This window comes from Suncus etruscus, chromosome 6, assembly GCF_024139225.1.
Source record: "Suncus etruscus isolate mSunEtr1 chromosome 6, mSunEtr1.pri.cur, whole genome shotgun sequence".
NCBI classification, from domain to species: domain Eukaryota; kingdom Metazoa; phylum Chordata; class Mammalia; order Eulipotyphla; family Soricidae; genus Suncus; species Suncus etruscus.
The window spans coordinates 32,790,077-32,807,185 of record NC_064853.1 but is presented as its reverse complement, the minus strand read 5'-3'; the positions used below and the strand labels follow the sequence as shown (position 1 = coordinate 32,807,185).

At 52.2% G+C, this 17,109-nt stretch overlaps 2 protein-coding genes and 1 long non-coding RNA gene across 3 annotated transcripts in view; 1 reads left to right on the top strand and 2 right to left on the bottom strand.

Moving 5' to 3' along the window:
• Positions 1-280: 280 nt before the first annotated feature.
• LOC126011029 (E3 ubiquitin-protein ligase HECTD3) lies at positions 281-9,575 on the bottom strand. The gene is made up of 21 exons (XM_049774682.1): positions 9,198-9,575; positions 8,509-8,672; positions 8,330-8,422; positions 8,101-8,236; positions 7,807-7,922; positions 7,613-7,726; positions 7,378-7,460; positions 6,729-6,894; positions 6,440-6,521; positions 5,644-5,826; positions 5,488-5,540; positions 5,267-5,331; positions 5,032-5,135; positions 4,711-4,830; positions 4,513-4,602; positions 2,571-2,777; positions 2,026-2,155; positions 1,853-1,927; positions 1,684-1,765; positions 1,500-1,571; positions 281-1,211 (listed from the first exon to the last, which is right to left on the bottom strand). Exons 1-21 carry the CDS (start codon positions 9,573-9,575, stop codon positions 1,127-1,129), a joined length of 2,598 nt encoding a protein of 865 aa, XP_049630639.1. The 3' UTR covers positions 281-1,126.
• Positions 281-17,109, bottom strand: part of LOC126011441 (uncharacterized) — a 36,494-nt gene continuing 19,665 nt past the window's right edge. Inside the window, exon 2 of the long non-coding RNA XR_007496752.1 lies at positions 281-965. This is a non-coding gene — a long non-coding RNA (uncharacterized LOC126011441). The remainder of the gene's footprint in view (positions 966-17,109) is intronic.
• On the top strand, positions 11,485-15,682 carry LOC126011181 (uroporphyrinogen decarboxylase). Its single transcript, XM_049774912.1, has 10 exons — positions 11,485-11,551; positions 12,145-12,257; positions 12,365-12,444; positions 12,520-12,582; positions 12,770-12,967; positions 13,078-13,239; positions 14,394-14,531; positions 14,680-14,780; positions 14,875-14,941; positions 15,275-15,682. The coding sequence occupies exons 1-10, from the start codon at positions 11,532-11,534 to the stop codon at positions 15,434-15,436; spliced, it is 1,104 nt and encodes a 367-aa protein (XP_049630869.1). The 5' UTR covers positions 11,485-11,531; the 3' UTR covers positions 15,437-15,682.

The following is a 17,109-nucleotide window of genomic DNA, read 5'->3' as shown; positions in this document are numbered from 1 at the left end:
CTCTAGGATGATACATTTTTCTGTCCACTGGTCCCCAAAGATAAATTCCAATTCCAAGTCACCTAACCCATCCTAGGAGATGCAAGGCCAGGAAAATGATGAGGCTTCCCTATTTAAACTGGAGAATTGTCACTGTGAAGCCTCTCACCATTTCCCTGGATTTCTAGGTGGGACCTAAATCCTAAGAGAACCCTCTCAATCTCTCCCAGGATGGAGTGACTTCTAGTATCTATTCCCTGTGCTACCATAAGCAAGACAAACAAATATACTCAGCAAGATCCAGCAAACTAGTTATTATTATTTATTCATTATACTTTTTCATGTGCAAGACTTATGATGGAGTGTTATGGCCGAAGGCAGGGCAGAGATGACTGGGGCAGGGAGGTGGGTAAGGGCTAGAAGCAGTGCTACATTCAACAGAGATAAAGGGGAATGATTGAAGATTTTAGAAAAATAGCATTAACTAGTACAAAATCTTGGGGATGAAATGGCATCTGGAGAGTCAGAGAGAAGGAGCTGCAGAGTGTGGGTGGAATGGGGTGCAATGGTATAATGTTTAATGGTGAGCAGTTATAGGTTCTGTGGCATGGAAGGAGATGGGACTTTGTTGATGCGACTAGATAGAAGGATAGTCAGCCCTTTGGGGATGGAAGGTGGAGTCTTGAGGGAGGGGGACTTCAGCCGCTGCTTCCTCCCTAGATGGGTGGCCGTGGAGAATGCTCTTTTCCTTCCCCACTATCCTCCAGAGTTTGCAATGTCAAGTCTAGGCTGAAGCCAGAGACAAGGCAGCAAAAAGAGGAAAAAGCACAGCATCAAGTCTCAAGTCCATGAATGGGGAGCTAGAAGCCCCTTCAAGTAGCTCAGGATGGACGACAGCTGGTGCCAGGCTCCGAGAAGGTTTCCTGGCATGGAGGCTAAGAGTGGAGCCCCCGCACATTCACACTCGGGACTGGACCCAAGTCAACCTTTGCCTCTCTTTGAACTGCACACAGCGGTAATACACGCTGGGCACTGGTTTTCTCTGCACACGGCAGCTCAAGTTGAAAGCAGACTCAACATGGCTCAGGGAAGAAGTCTTCATTAAAGATTTCCTCTTGTGGGCCCCTGAGTAGCCAGTGGCACCACCTCATTCCTCCCATGGGCTCATGTCAGTATCGATGGCCACACAGTTGTACGCTGCGTAGCGGAGTTTCTCCTCACAAATCTTGGCACTGAGGGGGTGAGGACTTGGTCAGTGCCAGAGGCAATGCAATTTAGAATTCTCTGAGCATAGAATGCATCATCCCCTTCCCTCCTTCCAGGCCAGAGGTTCCCTTACTTACTTGGTCGACTGTCCCCTTTTCAGAAATTAAAAAAAAAAAAACAATCACTGTGTCCTTTACCAGAAATAGGCCTTCTTTTTTTTTTTTTTTTTTGAAATAGCCTTCTTAAAGCAAACAAAGGGCTCCCCAATGGCAACCATGCTGCTCCCTGCACCCGAGGGGGCAAGAAACACCCACCTGACATAGCGTGGCAAGAAGAGGGTACTGGAGCATGTCGAAGACTCGGGCAGTGCATCTGTGGTCTCACAGCTAGGGGTGTGGAGGGAACAGTGCATGCATCTCAGCGTATCAGGGAAAACTGTCAGGGCACAGGGCAGGGGTCTGACTTGCTGTCACAGACCCTACCTCCCTCCATACTCACCCTAGTTTGTCAGGGTAAATGTAGATCCGAGCTGGCAGACGGCTGCGACCAGTGACAAAACGCAGGAAGCGGCTCCGGTCCTCTGGGTGGGGAAGAAAATCACTGCGTGTGCTGAGAGAACTTAAGGGGGACAGGGGACCTGGGCATCAGGCTGCACTTTTCCACTCACCGTTGGTGAAGTTGTTCAGTGCTTCCCAGAAGTACTGCACCCGCGTGTCAGATGGCTCGAAATCCTCAAACCGGGCTTGTGGGAACGAGGCCATAATTGACCACCAAAGTTCCAACCTCCCCAGCGCTCTAGCCCCGCTGTGCCTGGGGCTGCCCAGCTTTCCCCACACTCACTGAGTTTGCGCAGAGCTTCCACTGTCACCTCGGGGTCTCCACACACCCTTTTTTCCACTTCCTGCCATGTCAGCAAGTCCAGTACAGCCTGTGGCACCACCTTCAGGAGACCTGCCTGCATGGCTGCCACCTGCGGAGGGGAGGTAGGCTAGCTGAGGAACAGGGCACAGCCCAGGGCAGAGAATGGGAGAGCTGGCTCAGTCCTGGGGCTTCTTCTTCATTGTTATTTTGGGGGCCACATCAGGCAGCGGTCAGGGATTATTCTGGCTATCTCTTGGTTCACAGATCACTCCTGATAGATTCGGGAGGCCATATGGAAAGCTGGAGATTGAACCCAGGTTGGCTTTATGCAAGGCAGGCACCCTACCCACTGTACTATCACCATGCCCCATTCTAGTGCTTCCCAGTCAACTTCTTGGGAGTTGACAGCCTCTCAGGATGGACTGTGGCTCGGGGCGTGGGGTGTGGTGGGGTGGTGTGTGTGGGGGGGTGAGGGTTAGGGGTGTGTGTGTGTGTGTCCATGGGGCCTCTGGGAGTAGGAGTACCTGCTCCTTGCTCTCCTCTAGGCGTGCCTTCTTCACGAGCTGGATGAAACGGGATCGCTCCTCATAGCCCACCACGATGTTGGCACCCCCAGGGATCAGCTCCACCATCTGCTGGTCACTCAGCACAGTGCTAAACGTTAACTCCTTTCCAAATTTGAACTCATAGGTCTCCCTGTCCATTCCTTCCATCACTTCGAGGAGCTTCACCTGTGGGGGAGTCCGGGATGGGCTATCAGAGCAGTTCCCATGCAGTCTCAGTGGAAGGGATGGGGCTGGGAAAGCAAGAAGACAACGCCGAGGCAGCTTCGGGGGCCAGAGCCAGCATTCTCAAGGACTGGCACTGAAACTAGGTCTGAGACATGGTGATGATTCAGACATGGTGGAGGGAAGGAGTGAGAATAGGGGCCAGAACAATAGCACAGCAGGGAAAGTGTTTTGTCTTGCATGCAACCAACCTATATGGTTGGCTGCATCCTATATGGTTCCCCCAAGAACTGCCAGGAGTAGTTCCTGAGCACAGAGCCAGGAGTAACCCCTGAGTACTGCCAAAGTGGCCCAGAAACAAAACAAAACAAATAAAATAGAAAAAAATCTTAAAATAAGGTGAAGGGGACAAAAGATCTGAAAATTTGTCTGGCTAGCACCTGAATTAGAACCAAGAATCTGGATGGAAATATAGGAATCTCCTAAGACTTTTCTGAAGTTCACATTTTATTTTTTATTTTGTGTTTATTTTGGGGGGAGCTGGGCACACCTGGTGGTGCTCAGGGGTTACTCTTGGCTTTGCACTTATAAATCATTCCTGGCAGGCTTGGAGGACCATATAAGTCTAGATGTCAGAGATCGAACTTGGGTCGATCTGCAAGGCAAATGCCTAACCTGCTGTGCTATCGCTTTGGACCTGAAGTTTACATTTTAGACTAAGCTCAGGGAGGCCCACTGAGGGATTGAAACAAGGAGAGAAAAAGGAATTAACTCACATTCAGCAGGATAGGAAAGGAGACAGAGACATTGGCTGTTACAGTGTTTGGGCCAGAAAGGAAGACCAGGGCTAGAGCGTTAGTACAGTGGGTAGGGCATTTGTTTTGAGTGCAGCCAACCTGGGTTCGATCCCCAGCATCTCATATAGTCCCCTGTGCTCTGCCAGGAGTAATTCCTGAGTGCAGTGTTAGGAGTAAACCCTGAGCATCACCAGGTTTGGAGTCCCCCCCACCCCCAAAAAGGGAAGAAAGAACATATGGTCCCTGAATATCAAAGAGTAACCTCTGAGCACTGTCAAGTGTGGCCACGAAACAAAAACCAATCAACCAACCAGCCAAAAAAAAAAAAAAAAAAAAAAAAAAAAACCACTAAAAATAATAATGGAGGGCCTGATCCAGAGGGACATCAGTGAGACAGGAACTTTCAGAATGTGAGAGGTGAAGGAGAGGGGCTGGGCGGTGGCGCTAAAGGTAAGGTGCCTGCCTTGCCTGCGCTAGCCTTGGACGGACCGCGGTTCGATCCCCCGGTGTCCCATATGGTCCCCCAAGCCAGGAGCAACTTCTGAGCACATAGCCAGGAGTAACCCCTGAGCATTACCGGGTGTGGCCCAAAAATAAAAAAAATAAATAAATAAATAAAAAAAAAGAGAGGTGAAGGAGAAGGAATGAAGGAAGACCTTCATTCCTGGGAAAATGTGGGTGGTGATGCCCTCTGAGATGGGAAGATGAGAAAATTCTGAGGTTTCGTCTGGGGACAAAGGTCCCCCACCCCCTAGAAGAGGAAAAGATGACCTTTGGTTTAGAAGATAGGCTGGGGTTGGTGGTAAAGAATTGGGGATCACGATAGTGACAGTAGCTGAAGCTCTGGAAGTAGATAAAACTGGTGAGAAAACAGGAGTGTGGCAGGAAGAGGCCACATTCAGGGCTGGGCAGAGGGAGTAGTTACTCCAGGCCCTGCTTACCAGCACGGAGTCCACAGCTGGGAAGTCCTTGGACCAGCTCACTTCCTCCCCACACAGCTGCTTCCATACGAACCCAGGCAGAGTCAGCACCTGCACAATACACACCACCACGTCCTCAGCCTCAGCTGCCCGGGCATGCAGGCCCTTCTCCCTCCTGAGGTCATGGTGGACCTGTGGACTGTAGGTTAGGCCACTCACCAGAAACTCCTTACCCCGAAGGGCAGCCCCCATCAGCTGTCCAATCCACTCGTACTTGGCAAAGTCTCGGCAGGATGGGTTGGGCACATACATGTCCCGGGCCTCACCAATGCCATTGCCCTGCCCAAGACACAAGTTGTCAGCACAGCATGGGATGCACCTTTCTCTGTTGCCCTAGACTTCCCCAGAAAACTTCCCTAAACACTTTCCACTGAAGGTGCCGGACTGCTCAGTCCTGCCTGTTTCCAGGTCCCCTGGCCTGGAAAGGACCCAAAGAGACAGAGGAGCAGAAAACATCTGGAAGTTTAGGGGTGGGGGTACCTGATTTGCAGTGCGCACAAAGAAGGGCAGGGGCACGGGGGTGTCTGCTGAGCTGGGGCACAGCTCTTCCGACATGTCTGCCAGGCTGTCCCGAAAACCACCACCTGAAGTAAGACAGATAGCTTCAGCAGGGGCTCTCATAGCTCTTATGAAAACGGGGTACCAATTATACCCCTTATTGTGGCGGAAGTCTGAACACCAGCAGGAGTACCCTTGTTTGCCCTATGGGCCTCACCCTGGTCAATGATGCCTTCTGCGATAAACTTGCACTCCCACCATTGGTCGTAGTGTCTGGGCCACCTGGAAGTGAGGTCTGTGATCAGCATGGTCAGGGCTGGTGAAGAGATTTCCGCCAGGAGTTGGGAGCAACATAAGGGTACGTCAAGGGGGTAGAGGTGTTGGGTGAGTGCGTGGGTGACCATGTGCCCTCAGTAGATCCTCACCCTCATGTCATACCTGTAATCCAACGGCTTTTCAAACTTGTCAGAAGGCTTGAGGCCTTCATAAACCTGGGAGCAGGGGAAAGTCATAGGTTGTGTTAAAACCTGTTCCAACTCTTGCCGTTGAAGCCCCCTCACTGCCCCCACTCAGTCTGACCCCGGTAGTGCGGACCTGGGTGAAGACTGTGTTCTTGCAGGCAGGGTCCTTTAAGGGGCAGGCACGGTGCTCCATGGCAAGGCGACGGTTGATGTACAGACGGGGCATGAAGCTGGGCTTGCTGCTCTCAGAGTCTCGCAGGCATTGGGACACCAGAGCTGTCCGCTGGCGCGAAAGCAGCAAGAACTGCTTCACTTGCTAGAGAGAAGAGAGCAGAGCAGGACCAGCAGGCAATTAGCTCCAGGCAAGGCTGTTACCTTCCTCTCTTTCTAGCCCCAATTCCACTGAACTCATCATATTCTTGCTCCTGGCTTCCAGGCTCTCCCTCAGCCAACCTTCTGTGTATGGGGTAAGAGTGTTCTCAAATATAAACTCCAACTCTGTCATTAGCTAAAGTCCTTTCTAATGTGGGCTATAGAGATAATTCAGAGGTCAATTAAATTAAACCTTATTTAATTCTTGGGACCACCAGGAAGGACCCCAAGAAGACAGAGCTAGTTGTAGTTCCCATGCACTCTCTGGTGTAACCTTAAAAAACAAAACAGGGGCCGGTGAGGTGGCGCTAGAGCTAAGGTGTCTGCCTTGCAAGTACTAGCCAAGGAAGGACCGCTTTAGATCCCCCGCCGTCCCATATGGTCCCCCAAGCCAGGGGCAATTTCTGAGTGCTTAGCCAGAAGTAACCCCAAAAACCAAAAAAAAAAAAAAAAAAAAAGTACATTTTAAATCAATCTAAGATACATTTTAAAAAAGAAAAAGAAAATCTACATGAGCAGAAGCAGGGAGGCCACTGCTAAAGCAGTTCTAGGTTTACCTTAATCTCAGTGAAGGTGCCCAGTGTGTAGTCCCAGGCAGGTACCAAGTGGTGCAGGACACTATCCAGGATCTTTATAAATCTGTAGGGGTGAAAGGCAAAGAGTAAAGCACCGAGAGAAGATCCTCTTTCCCTGTGACCAGGATGGAGGAAAGGGAAGGTGGGGCCCACGAGCTGAGTGGCCCAGGCAGTGGAATGGCTTCCAATCTAAGACGTCAAAGTCAGCCATGGACGGTAAAGTTCCAGGCTGGGAGTGAGGAAAGGAGGCAGCAAGTTCAAGTTCAGTCACCTCTGCAGGAGAACAGCTCTGCGGTACAGTATTTCTGGATTGGTACCTTCCAGGCGAGGGTATCGAACTAGGTTGCTGGGTTGAAACAGGTCTGCGTTCAACCCTAGCTCCCGCTGTCTAGAGGACTTGATCTTAACCCCTCGAAGCCGCACATCAATCCCATCATCTAAGGGGAAGATAAAGAGGGGTCACTTATAGGTCCTGCTGTCTCCAGGGCCCTCAGCCTGGCACCCTATAGCTCTTTTAGGGCTGGAAGAAGTTTCTCCAGCACCATGGGAGCAGCCCTGCAGCACTTCAGATGTGCCCCTAGTGCTGTCATTTGTCAACGTTAGTCCCTTGAAACATGGAGTTATTAGCATCCCCTTTTATTCACTGGCTTCTAAAAATATATTCCTTTCAGATTGCCTGTAGAATGTTGGGAAGCTTAAAGGTCCCAGCTCACTCAGTTCCCCTTGCAGGTGACCCCAACTGTGGTCATGACTTCAGACAGGTCAACCCCAGCACCTTCCTTAAGACTTCAATCCTAGAGCCAGCTCAGGTCCGTCTCATCTCCATACCAAGTCCATCTACGTCTCTTCATATTTGCTGCCCACTAGTTCCTAATGGTCCTGGGACCCCACTTCCCCCGTTAAAGAGTTGGAAACCATACCTCGGCACTCCACGATGCGGATCTCGATGATGGGGAGGTGGACAGTCATATCCTCCAGGATGCAGACATCTCCGATCAAAGTCCTGAGGAGACGGGTGTGACGCACTAACACGCACCCCCTGCCTCAGGGACTGCAGAGGCCTTCTCCAAAATAAGCTTTTGAGCAGGGTCAGGTCCCCTCCAGCCCCTCCAACCCCTATCCCAGCCCTCCCCGGCCTCAGGACCACTTACTCACTCGTCAATGCTCACGTCACTCAGTTTCTTCAGGTTGTCCCCTTCTCCCCCGAAAACTACCACACGGTTGGGCATAAAGTTGTCATCTGTGGTGTCCACGGTAATGAACAGTTTCCTGTGGGGAGACGGTGGCCCTCAGTCTCTGCACTCGCAGACCTGCGGCTTTCCAGCCCCGTCCCACCTCTGCCCACTCACTTAACGATGGTGCCCTTCTTCATGGTCAGCCGTACCCAGTGGTGGCATTGGGACCCATCGCTCTCCCAGTAGGTGTTGACGTTGTTGTCCGTCAAGCAGGACACATTGAAGTCCTCCTGGGGAGTGGTGAGGCGCGGTCAGGGTCACCCACACCGTGCTCTAGAAGTATGCTTTGGGCCACGGAGCAGGAGAGAGGGGGAGGACCTGTGAAGCTGGGTTAGAGGGGCATCTAGTATGGGGAGAGGGTACTTCGGATGGGAAGCTGGGCTGGGGTGGGTTCTCCGCGGCACCCACCGTGTAGGAGGACACATCTATGCTCTCCACATACTGCTTCATGTTCCCCAGATTCTCATCCTCCTTGCCCAGGTGGTCGAATAAGAAGTGGATCAGGTCCTCGTCGCACTCGAAGGTCCAGGTGGGGGGCACATAGCTGAGCAACCCCAAAGCCCATGATTAGGTGGGGGGCAACAAAGAGGCCCCGAGAAGCCCCTTTTTCACACACCCAGAAACCCGGCACACTCACAGGAGCCTCTGCACCGCTTCCACGTAGGCCTCAGCGGGCTGCGGCCCGGGGCCCAGGCTGTGCGAGTAGGTCAGGTCCACCACCTGCTCCCACCTGCGGGGCAGGGAGGGGAGGGTGGGGAGATGTCAGGGGAGCTGAGAGGACCTTCTCCAGGTCCTGGCATCTTCTTCATCGCCCACCTGAGCACGGGCCGGTAGTCCACCCCGAAGAGCTGCTGCTGGCGCTGCAGGTGGTCGTGGGTGTCGACGGGGACGAGGCGCTGGCAGCCCTCCGCCGACCGGCACACCTGCAGCCAGCCCTCGTCCAGGCCGCAGTCATTGCTCAGGTGCTCGGCCAGCTGCTCCTGGGCGGAGGGAAGGAGGGAGGGAGGGAGGGACACGGGGACACCGAGCCTCAGGAAGGTGCCCGGAAGTGGAGTGCCCTGCCCTGCCCGCCAGAGGCTAAGGCAAAGGGCACCTGGAGGGGAGGGGAGGGGCGGGAGGGGGAGAGAAGAGGGATGGACAGGGAGGGAAGGGGAGGGGAGAGAAGGGGAGAGGGGAGGAATGGGCAGGGGGAGAAAGGAGGGAGGGGCAGGGGGAGAAGAGGGGAGGGAAAGGAGAGGGCAGAGAGGGAGGGCAGGGGAGTGGGGAGGGAGGGAGGGAGGGCAGGGGAGTGGGGAGGGAGGGAGGGAGGGCAGGGGAGAGGAAAAGAGGGTTAGAGGGGAGGGGCAGGGGAAGGGAAGCAAGGGGAAAGGGGAGGGAGGGCAGAGAGGGGAGGCGGGGAGAGGGAGGGGCAAGGGAGAGGAGGGCAAAAGGGGGAGGGGAGAGGGGCAGGGGGGTCCGGGGCCCCCTTCTCTCCCTCCCTCTCTCCCTCCCTCCCGCCGGCGCACCTTGGTGAGCTTGACCCAGAGCCCGTGGCCGTTGCACAGCTCCTCGCCCGTGGCGCGCAGGCAGGCGTCGCGCCGGAGCTCGATGCTGTCGTGGGCGGCGCCCAGCGGCCCCGGCCCGACCCCGACCCCGGCCGCCGGCCCCGCCGCGGCGCCCACGCGCAGCCCCAGGCCCCGGGCCTCCCACACCGGCAGCAGCACGCGCGCCTTGCCCGCCGGGTCCCGGGCCAGCTTGTAGCGCACCTCCCGCGGCACGAAGGCCAGCGCGGCCGGCAGCGGCCTCCCCAAGCGCAGGCTCCGCGCCGCCTCGGCCAGGAAGCGCACGCGGCCCAGCAGCTGCCGCGGGGACTCCAGGGACGCGCCCGGGCCCGGGCCCGCCATGGCCGATGGCACCGAGGAGAGCCCAACCCCGGGCAGCCGCGGGGCCGATCGGCGACCAGAGGTGGACCCAGCTTCCTCCCTCACGTGACCGCCGCCGGGCCCGCCCTCGTCGCCGTAATCTTCGGAGCAAGCGGCCACTGTTACTGTCGTATTGCCCCGAGTACTCGGGCACCGGGGATCTAGTATTCCCTGCCCAGGATACTCCTTTTATCCTTGTTTTGGCTTTTGGGTCACACCCGGCTGCGCTCAGGGGTTCCTCCTGGCTCTACGCTCAGAAATCGCTCCTGGCAGGCTGAGGGGACCCTATGGGATGCCGGGATTCGAACCACCGACCTTCTGCACGCAAGGCAAATGCCCTACCTCACTGCTCTCTCTCCGGCCCCAACATTAATTAGTTTAAGTATATACATAACAGGCCCAGACAACAAGCTGGTAGTGGCAAGTGGTAGACATTTAAAGACTTAGTTTCATCACTTCCTCAGTAGCAGCACCTGTTCCCACCTATTCCTCTATTGGGTACCAAATCTCCGGCTGAACTTTATTGTAAGAAAATCAAGCCCTTAGGCCCAGAGTGTGAGCACAGTCAGAGTAACCTTACCTCTCTTCCCAATTAAACTAATAAGGGCCTGAGCATGCCTTACCTGACATTTGCTTTGCATGTGACTATTGTGGCCGTGACCTGGCACCACGTATAGAGTTCCCTAGCACTGCCAGAAGTGTCTGAGCTCCGTCTGTAAGGACAGGTGGGCACATGCCAACCTCACATTCACAGACACTGACTGAGATCCCTGGCCGGTTAGGCCCGAGGCTATGCTTTAACTATGCCATAACGCTCATATACATTGCCTGAGGTCAGGCTGACGTTGGGAGATGGAGCCTACCAATCTTCTCAGAAGAAAAGAGGCTCGGGGAGGCACAGGAACTGATTCTGATAGATGCCTATGGTGCCCCCATAAACACTTATGTCTGCTCTCACACATCCGGGCCTGCTGGACATGTGGTGCCTAGGGCGACCTTGATCTATTTGAATTAGGTTACTTGTGTTATGCGAAATGTGTATCCTTTGCTATGTTTCCTGAGGCTAACTGAACCATGTGCGTGGTGTCAGTGACTATAAAAAATCTACAGACCCAAAGCTCTGGGCCTAACCTACAACCTGCTGGTCAGGAGTGGTTGGACCCCAGCATGCTGGCTTAGTAAACCCCGCTTGTTTTATTTACTTTGTCCTGTGGACTCTTTGTCTTATCATAGGGCTGCCAGAAATAGATCTGACCTAACATTTCAGGTGTGGGCCACACATCCCACAAAGCCAATAATATTAATAAATCATAAATCGCTCGACGTAAATTTGACAATTTCCCACCAATTAAACTAGGAGTCCTTACTACCTTCTACCTTTTCTCCTCAAAACATTTACTATTTAAACAGATTTGTTTCCTCCCGTCTGTAGCTCCCCAAAGAGTCTCCTTGCTGATCAACGTTTAAGTTCTCCACTTCTTCAGTGCGTGGCTCTTGGTAAAATAAATATTTGATGTAATGTATTTAAATTGTCAGGTAATATAAATAGTTAATGATTTCACTTCCCTGTACCACTGGGATTCATAAACCTAGCTGCCTAGTCCGTTGGATTGTTAAAATCACGGAGAGTCGGACAAGTCTTCGAGATTCCCAGATCATCAGAGGACAGCAAATTGTTTGGACATCAGAAAGATGGGAATTTTCTTTTAGGAGGAGGTGGTAGCGGGGTTACCATTGCTGCACCGCTACAGTGGACTGAAGCCACAGGAGGGGTCCTTCAGGCAGCAGCGAGGGCAGCCTCGGAACTGTCAGTGTGGCTGACACATGACCTTCAGTCGAGCCGCGATTGGCTTACTTCGGAGGGGGCGGAGCCAAAGGGGGCGGGCTTAGAGTCCAGGTGAAAGTCGGGGCTTTGCGCGCAGTTACAAAATACCTATCATGGACCCGAACGGATCCGGGTGAGTTCTTTGCTTTGGGGCTAGCGGAGCTTCTGACTTGAGCCTTCCCATTGAGAAATCCGTCCCCCTATCCTTTTCCCTCTCTAGGAGAAAGCTCGACCCGAATCCCTTATCGTGGATTCCTAAAACCTTTTTACAGGCGAACTAGATTGCATTCCCGCAAGACCCTCATTTAGGATCTGCCCTAGAGGATCTGTCCTATTTCGGAACTGTCAGTTCTGATCCCTTCCTTGATTTATCCCCCCCTCCCCCAGCCAAGGAGCATCCTGAGATTTTCCTGATTCAAATATCCTCAACTATTTTTCATATAGACTTTCATCTCCCCCAACTTAAACTCTTCAATCCTCGAGTTTCTCCAGTGGCTTGGAGTTAGGAAGCTGACAGTGTCAGGCGCTGGCCCCTTGCTGCGGGCCTCTCCCGTCCTGGGCATCACCTGATAGGCAATGAGGTGGAGTGGGCGGGGAACCACAGCTTGGGGAGCTGGTCTGGTGGAGGCCGATAGCGTTTCTGGGGAATCAGCCCTAAGGATCGGAGCCTGCCACAAGCCCCACTAACTTCACTCACATCTTCCCCACCCTGCTCCTGATCTGCAGGCCTCAGGGTTTTCCGGAGCTGAAGAATGATACATTCCTTCGAGCTGCCTGGGGAGAAGACACCGACTACACTCCGGTTTGGTGCATGCGGCAGGCAGGCCGCTACTTACCAGGTCAGGGTTTGGGTCTGGATTTTTTAGGTCAAATAAGGTGAAAAGTGTTTAGAATGTGAAGGAGGTCTCTGAAGTTTCTCCAGCCTGACTCTGTCTTCCCTCTACAGAGTTTCGGGAAACTCGGGCGGCTCAAGACTTTTTCAGCACTTGCAGGTCCCCAGAGGCCTGTTGTAAACTCACTTTGCAGGTGAGGGGTCCTCAGAAGAGGAGGGGTTTATGGCCTCACGTTGCCCCCTAACCGCCTGTCTTCTCTTCCCTACAGCCACTGCATCGCTTCCCTTTCGATGCTGCCATCATCTTCTCTGACATACTCGTTGTACCCCAGGTACCTACTCAGACCAGGTTGTGGAATTGACATGGTGGAGGCTCAAGAGAAACTCACTGGAGAGAGAGAAACACTTAGTCTGGAAGCTTTAGGAATTGGGCCGATTTTTATTTCTTCTCTCCTGGCATGGCGCCTTTCCTCCTGGACATACAGATTGTAAATTCCATTTTTTTTTTCTCCCCTGTAGGCACTGGGCATGGAAGTGACCATGGTGCCTGGCAAAGGGCCTCGCTTTCCAGAGCCTTTGCGAGAAGAGCAGGACTTGGAGCGGCTCCGGGACCCAGCAGCTGCAGTCGCTGAGCTGGACTATGTGTTCCAGGCCATTACCCTCACTCGACAGCGGCTGGCTGGTCGGGTGCCACTGATTGGCTTTGCTGGTGCCCCGGTAATAAGGGATAAAGAAGGGATGTGGGCACAGGAAAATCACATCGACAGTCTGTGTGTGGCACAGCGTCACGTAGTTGCTGTACCTGTGACCTCCTGTCTATCCTGCAGTGGACTCTGATGACGTACATGATTGAGGGTGGTGGCTCAAACACCATGGCTCAGGCGAAGCGCTGGCTCTACCAGAGACCGCAGGCCAGTCACCAGCTGCTTCGTATCCTCACTGATACTATAGTCCCTTACTTGGTGGGACAGGTGGCTGCCGGTGCCCAGGTCAGTACTGAAATAGAGGAAAATAGTTTGGGGTCTAGACAGAAGTCTCTTATGCCTGATAGGTTAGGGTTCTATGCTAGGCATAAAAGTATGCATAATCTTGGAGAATTTGGCTGCAGTGGCTAAGTCCATCCTCATATTTACAGAGGCCCTTAAATTACCAAGGTTGAAAGATGAGCTAGCCATTGGGTTTAAAGGCAACCAGACTTATTTTTTGGTGTGTGTGTGGGGGGCAGGGGATACACCCAGTAGTACTTGGGTATTGCTTCTAGTAGTGTTTAGGATCCATCGAACCTGGGTCTCCTGCATGCAGAGCATGTTCTCCAGCCTACTGAGCCATCTCACTAGCTGAGAACTTTTTTTTTTTAAGTAGGGACTCAGGGGGTCTGAGGGTCATTCCAGTGATGCTCAGTCAAGCAATGGAGGCCTGGCAGTTTGATGTTTGAACCCCTTGATGTGTTTCTGATACCCCAAGAAGCAGAGGCTTGCCAGAACTATCCCATCCCTGCAATGCTGAAGGGAAGGATGGAGCTATCTGCAGTGCTGGGATCCAACTGGGAGGCTGGAGGCATGAAAGGCACATGCACAGTCCCTTTGAACTCTCCCTCATCCCAGCAAAACTTTTTTTTTTTTGGTTTTTGGGCAACACCCAGCAGTGTTCAGGGGTTACTCCTGGTTATCTGCTCAGAAATAGCTCCTGACAGGCACGGGGGACCATATGGGATGTCGGGATTCAGCGTCCAGCTTGGGTCCTGGATAGGCTGCTTGCAAGGCAAACACCACTGTGCTCTCTCTGGCCCCATCATCAAAACTTTTTGACTCTTGTTGGGTTTGTAAGCTTGGGAAGGATGAAGCAATCTGAGGAAAAACGAGGTGTTTTCTGTTTACAGGATTCCAGACTCTTGTGTGTGTGTGTGTGTGTGTGTGTGTGTGTGTGTGTGTTGGAGGGGGGGTGGTCACACCCAGTAGCGCTCAGGTGTTACTCCTGGCTCTGTGCTCAGAAATCGCTCCTGGCAGGCTTAGATGACCATATAGGATCAAACTGGGGTCCATCCTGTGTTGGCTGCGAGCAAGGCAAATGCCCTACTGCTGTGCTATCACTCCAGCCCCGACTCTTCTACGTTGTGTTTCTCTTTACCACCTCCTAACTACAGGCATTGCAGCTCTTTGAGTCCCACGCAGGGCATCTTGGCCCACAGCTTTTCAGTACATTTGCACTGCCCTACATCAGTGACGTGGCCAAGCGAGTGAAGGCCAAAGTGAAGGAGGCAGGCTTGGCACCAGTGCCCATGGTAAGGATGTCTTGGGGTCAGGGAGCCTGTTTGTGTGGCTTTCTGGATAAGCCTACATAACCAAAGGTGCCCACTGGAGGGCAGCAGAGGTACAAGGGAGAAGGTTAGTGGGCAATCTCAAGATCTGAGATCTGTGCTTTCCTCCCAGATCATCTTTGCTAAGGATGGACATTTTGCCCTGGAGGAGCTGGCTCAAGCTGGCTATGATGTGGTTGGACTTGACTGGACAGTGTCCCCAAAGAAGGCCCGGTGAGTGTCGAAGTGGTGGGACCTGTGCATTGAGGTGGAAGCCGTAAGGTTGTGGGGTGCAGTTCCCAGCATGTGACCCGAACTCTGCTTCCAGGGAGCGCGTGGGAAAAAGAGTGACACTGCAGGGCAACCTGGATCCCTGTGCCCTGTATGCACCCAAGGTAAGCACCAGGGTCCTCTCGTGTGTGTGTGTGTGTGTGTGTATGTGTGTGTGTGTGTGTACACTCATAACTAAGGATATGGTTGTGTTATCATGTGTATGTTTCATGATATATCCCCCCAGCCCACCCCCTTTGCTTATATATACCACCTGAGGTCTAATATGGTGGGAAATCATTTTGTCGTTCATTGGTGTTTTCTGAGTACTTGGCCCAAACAAGGCATCCTGTCAATTTTGTTGATGCCCACACATGTGGGTGACCAGTGTATATAGGGGTGGAGAGGAGGAATTTGCTGACCTTCCTGCTGAAACTGGTGTCCTATTGGTCCCACAGGAGGAAATCGGACGACTGGTACAGAAGATGCTGGATGACTTTGGGTCCCAGCGCTACATTGCTAACCTTGGCCATGGGCTCTACCCTGATATGGACCCGGAACACGTGGGGGCCTTTGTGGATGCTGTGCACAAGCACTCACGTCTTCTTCGAAAGAACTAAACTGGGGCTGGAGCAATAGCATATTGGTTAGAGCTTTCGCCTTGCATGCGGGTCTGACCCGGGTTTGATCCCCAAGCCTGCCAGGAGCGATTTCTGAGCAGAGCCAGGGGTAACCCGAGCCCCGTTGGATGTGGCTCAAACAAAACAAGACAAAACAAAAAAATATGAAAGAACTGAGTGTGCTTACCTTCAAGTACTACTAATACAGATTGTGTTTCCATGAGAATAAACATCCCAAAGCCAGAATCGAGCCTATGATTTTGTTTGAGATGACCCCTGCACCCTGAGTTCCTTCTAAATTTCTGTTCCTCCCCTGCCATTTGCTTTGCTATTCTCCCACCAGCAATGGGAGCTCTGGGTCCCATGTATATACCGACAGTGTCACCACCTTTGTCCTAGCTATGTTGAGGGTAGAACTTTCAAGCAGCTGGACCTATGCCCTGCAGAGAAATGAGATTCCCATAGAATGCAGGGCCAAACTGATAGGACCCCTGGTTTGAGATGAAAGGGAAGTATAAATCTGAGTCAGAGAGGGACACAGACAGGAATAGAACACTGGAGAGAAGCTGTTGAGGAAAATGGATCTGGGTAAGCTAAATACTAAAGAATTTCCATTCCGACACCCAAAGATGAAGAGGACACATAGACTTGGACTTACAAGGCTTAGGATTAGAGCCTTGGATTTATGTTACTAAGGTGAAGCCTAAGGCACTCTCACGATTGATTTTCCTTCTTCTACACACTTTCCTTTAATTTTCTCTGAATTGTGTTGGTTCTATCAATGACATCAGCTCCTATTTCGGGAAACAATGTTCTGAAGTACACATGAGCTCTCGAAAGAGGTATGCTATATTAACTGTCATTCCATACCTTATACCATGAGGCGCCAACCCCATAGCCCCAACCAGTTCTCATTCTAGCCAGAGAAATGCAGAAGAGAGATGAAGGGACTCATTTATCGAGAACACAATTTTGCTTATAGAAAAAAATGATCTTTCCTTTGATCCATGATTTATTCAAAGAGAAACACTCTTTGAGTGAGGGGCAGGTGAGATGGCACTAGAGGTAAGGTGTCTGCCTTGGAAGCACTAGCCAAGAAAGGACCACGGTTGATCCCCTGGCGTCCCATATGGTCCCCCAAGTCAAGGGCAATTTCTGAGTGCTTAGCCAGGAGTAACCCCTGAGCATTAAACGGGTGTGGGCCAAAAAACCAAAAAAAAAAAAAGAAAAGAAAGAAAAACACTGTGAGTTCACACACTTGCTAAAAAAAAAAAATGGCAATTGTGATAAAGAAATGGGAGTGGCTTTTTTTTTTAAAGCCAACCGATGAGGCTGAGAAGTTGTAGGGGCCCATGGCTGGACAATAAGATGTCAGTAGCAATAAAATGCAAATACAACTTATTGGTTATTGTGAAGAGGGATAAAAGACAACAGTTTGTCCAAGAAAGAAAAAGCAGACAGTGAAGACCTAATTCACACTCTATCACCTCTTTCCGATCACACCCCATCCCCTACTCTGGAACTAAAACATGAAACAGTAAAACACTAAGACATTGGCATCCAAATGACTTCTCTGAATGCTACCTTGCTACCTCCTGTAATAATTCCAGGCTAAATACAGGGGTCAGGAAGGCAGCAGAACATGATACATACACTAAGGAGGTCAGCCAAGG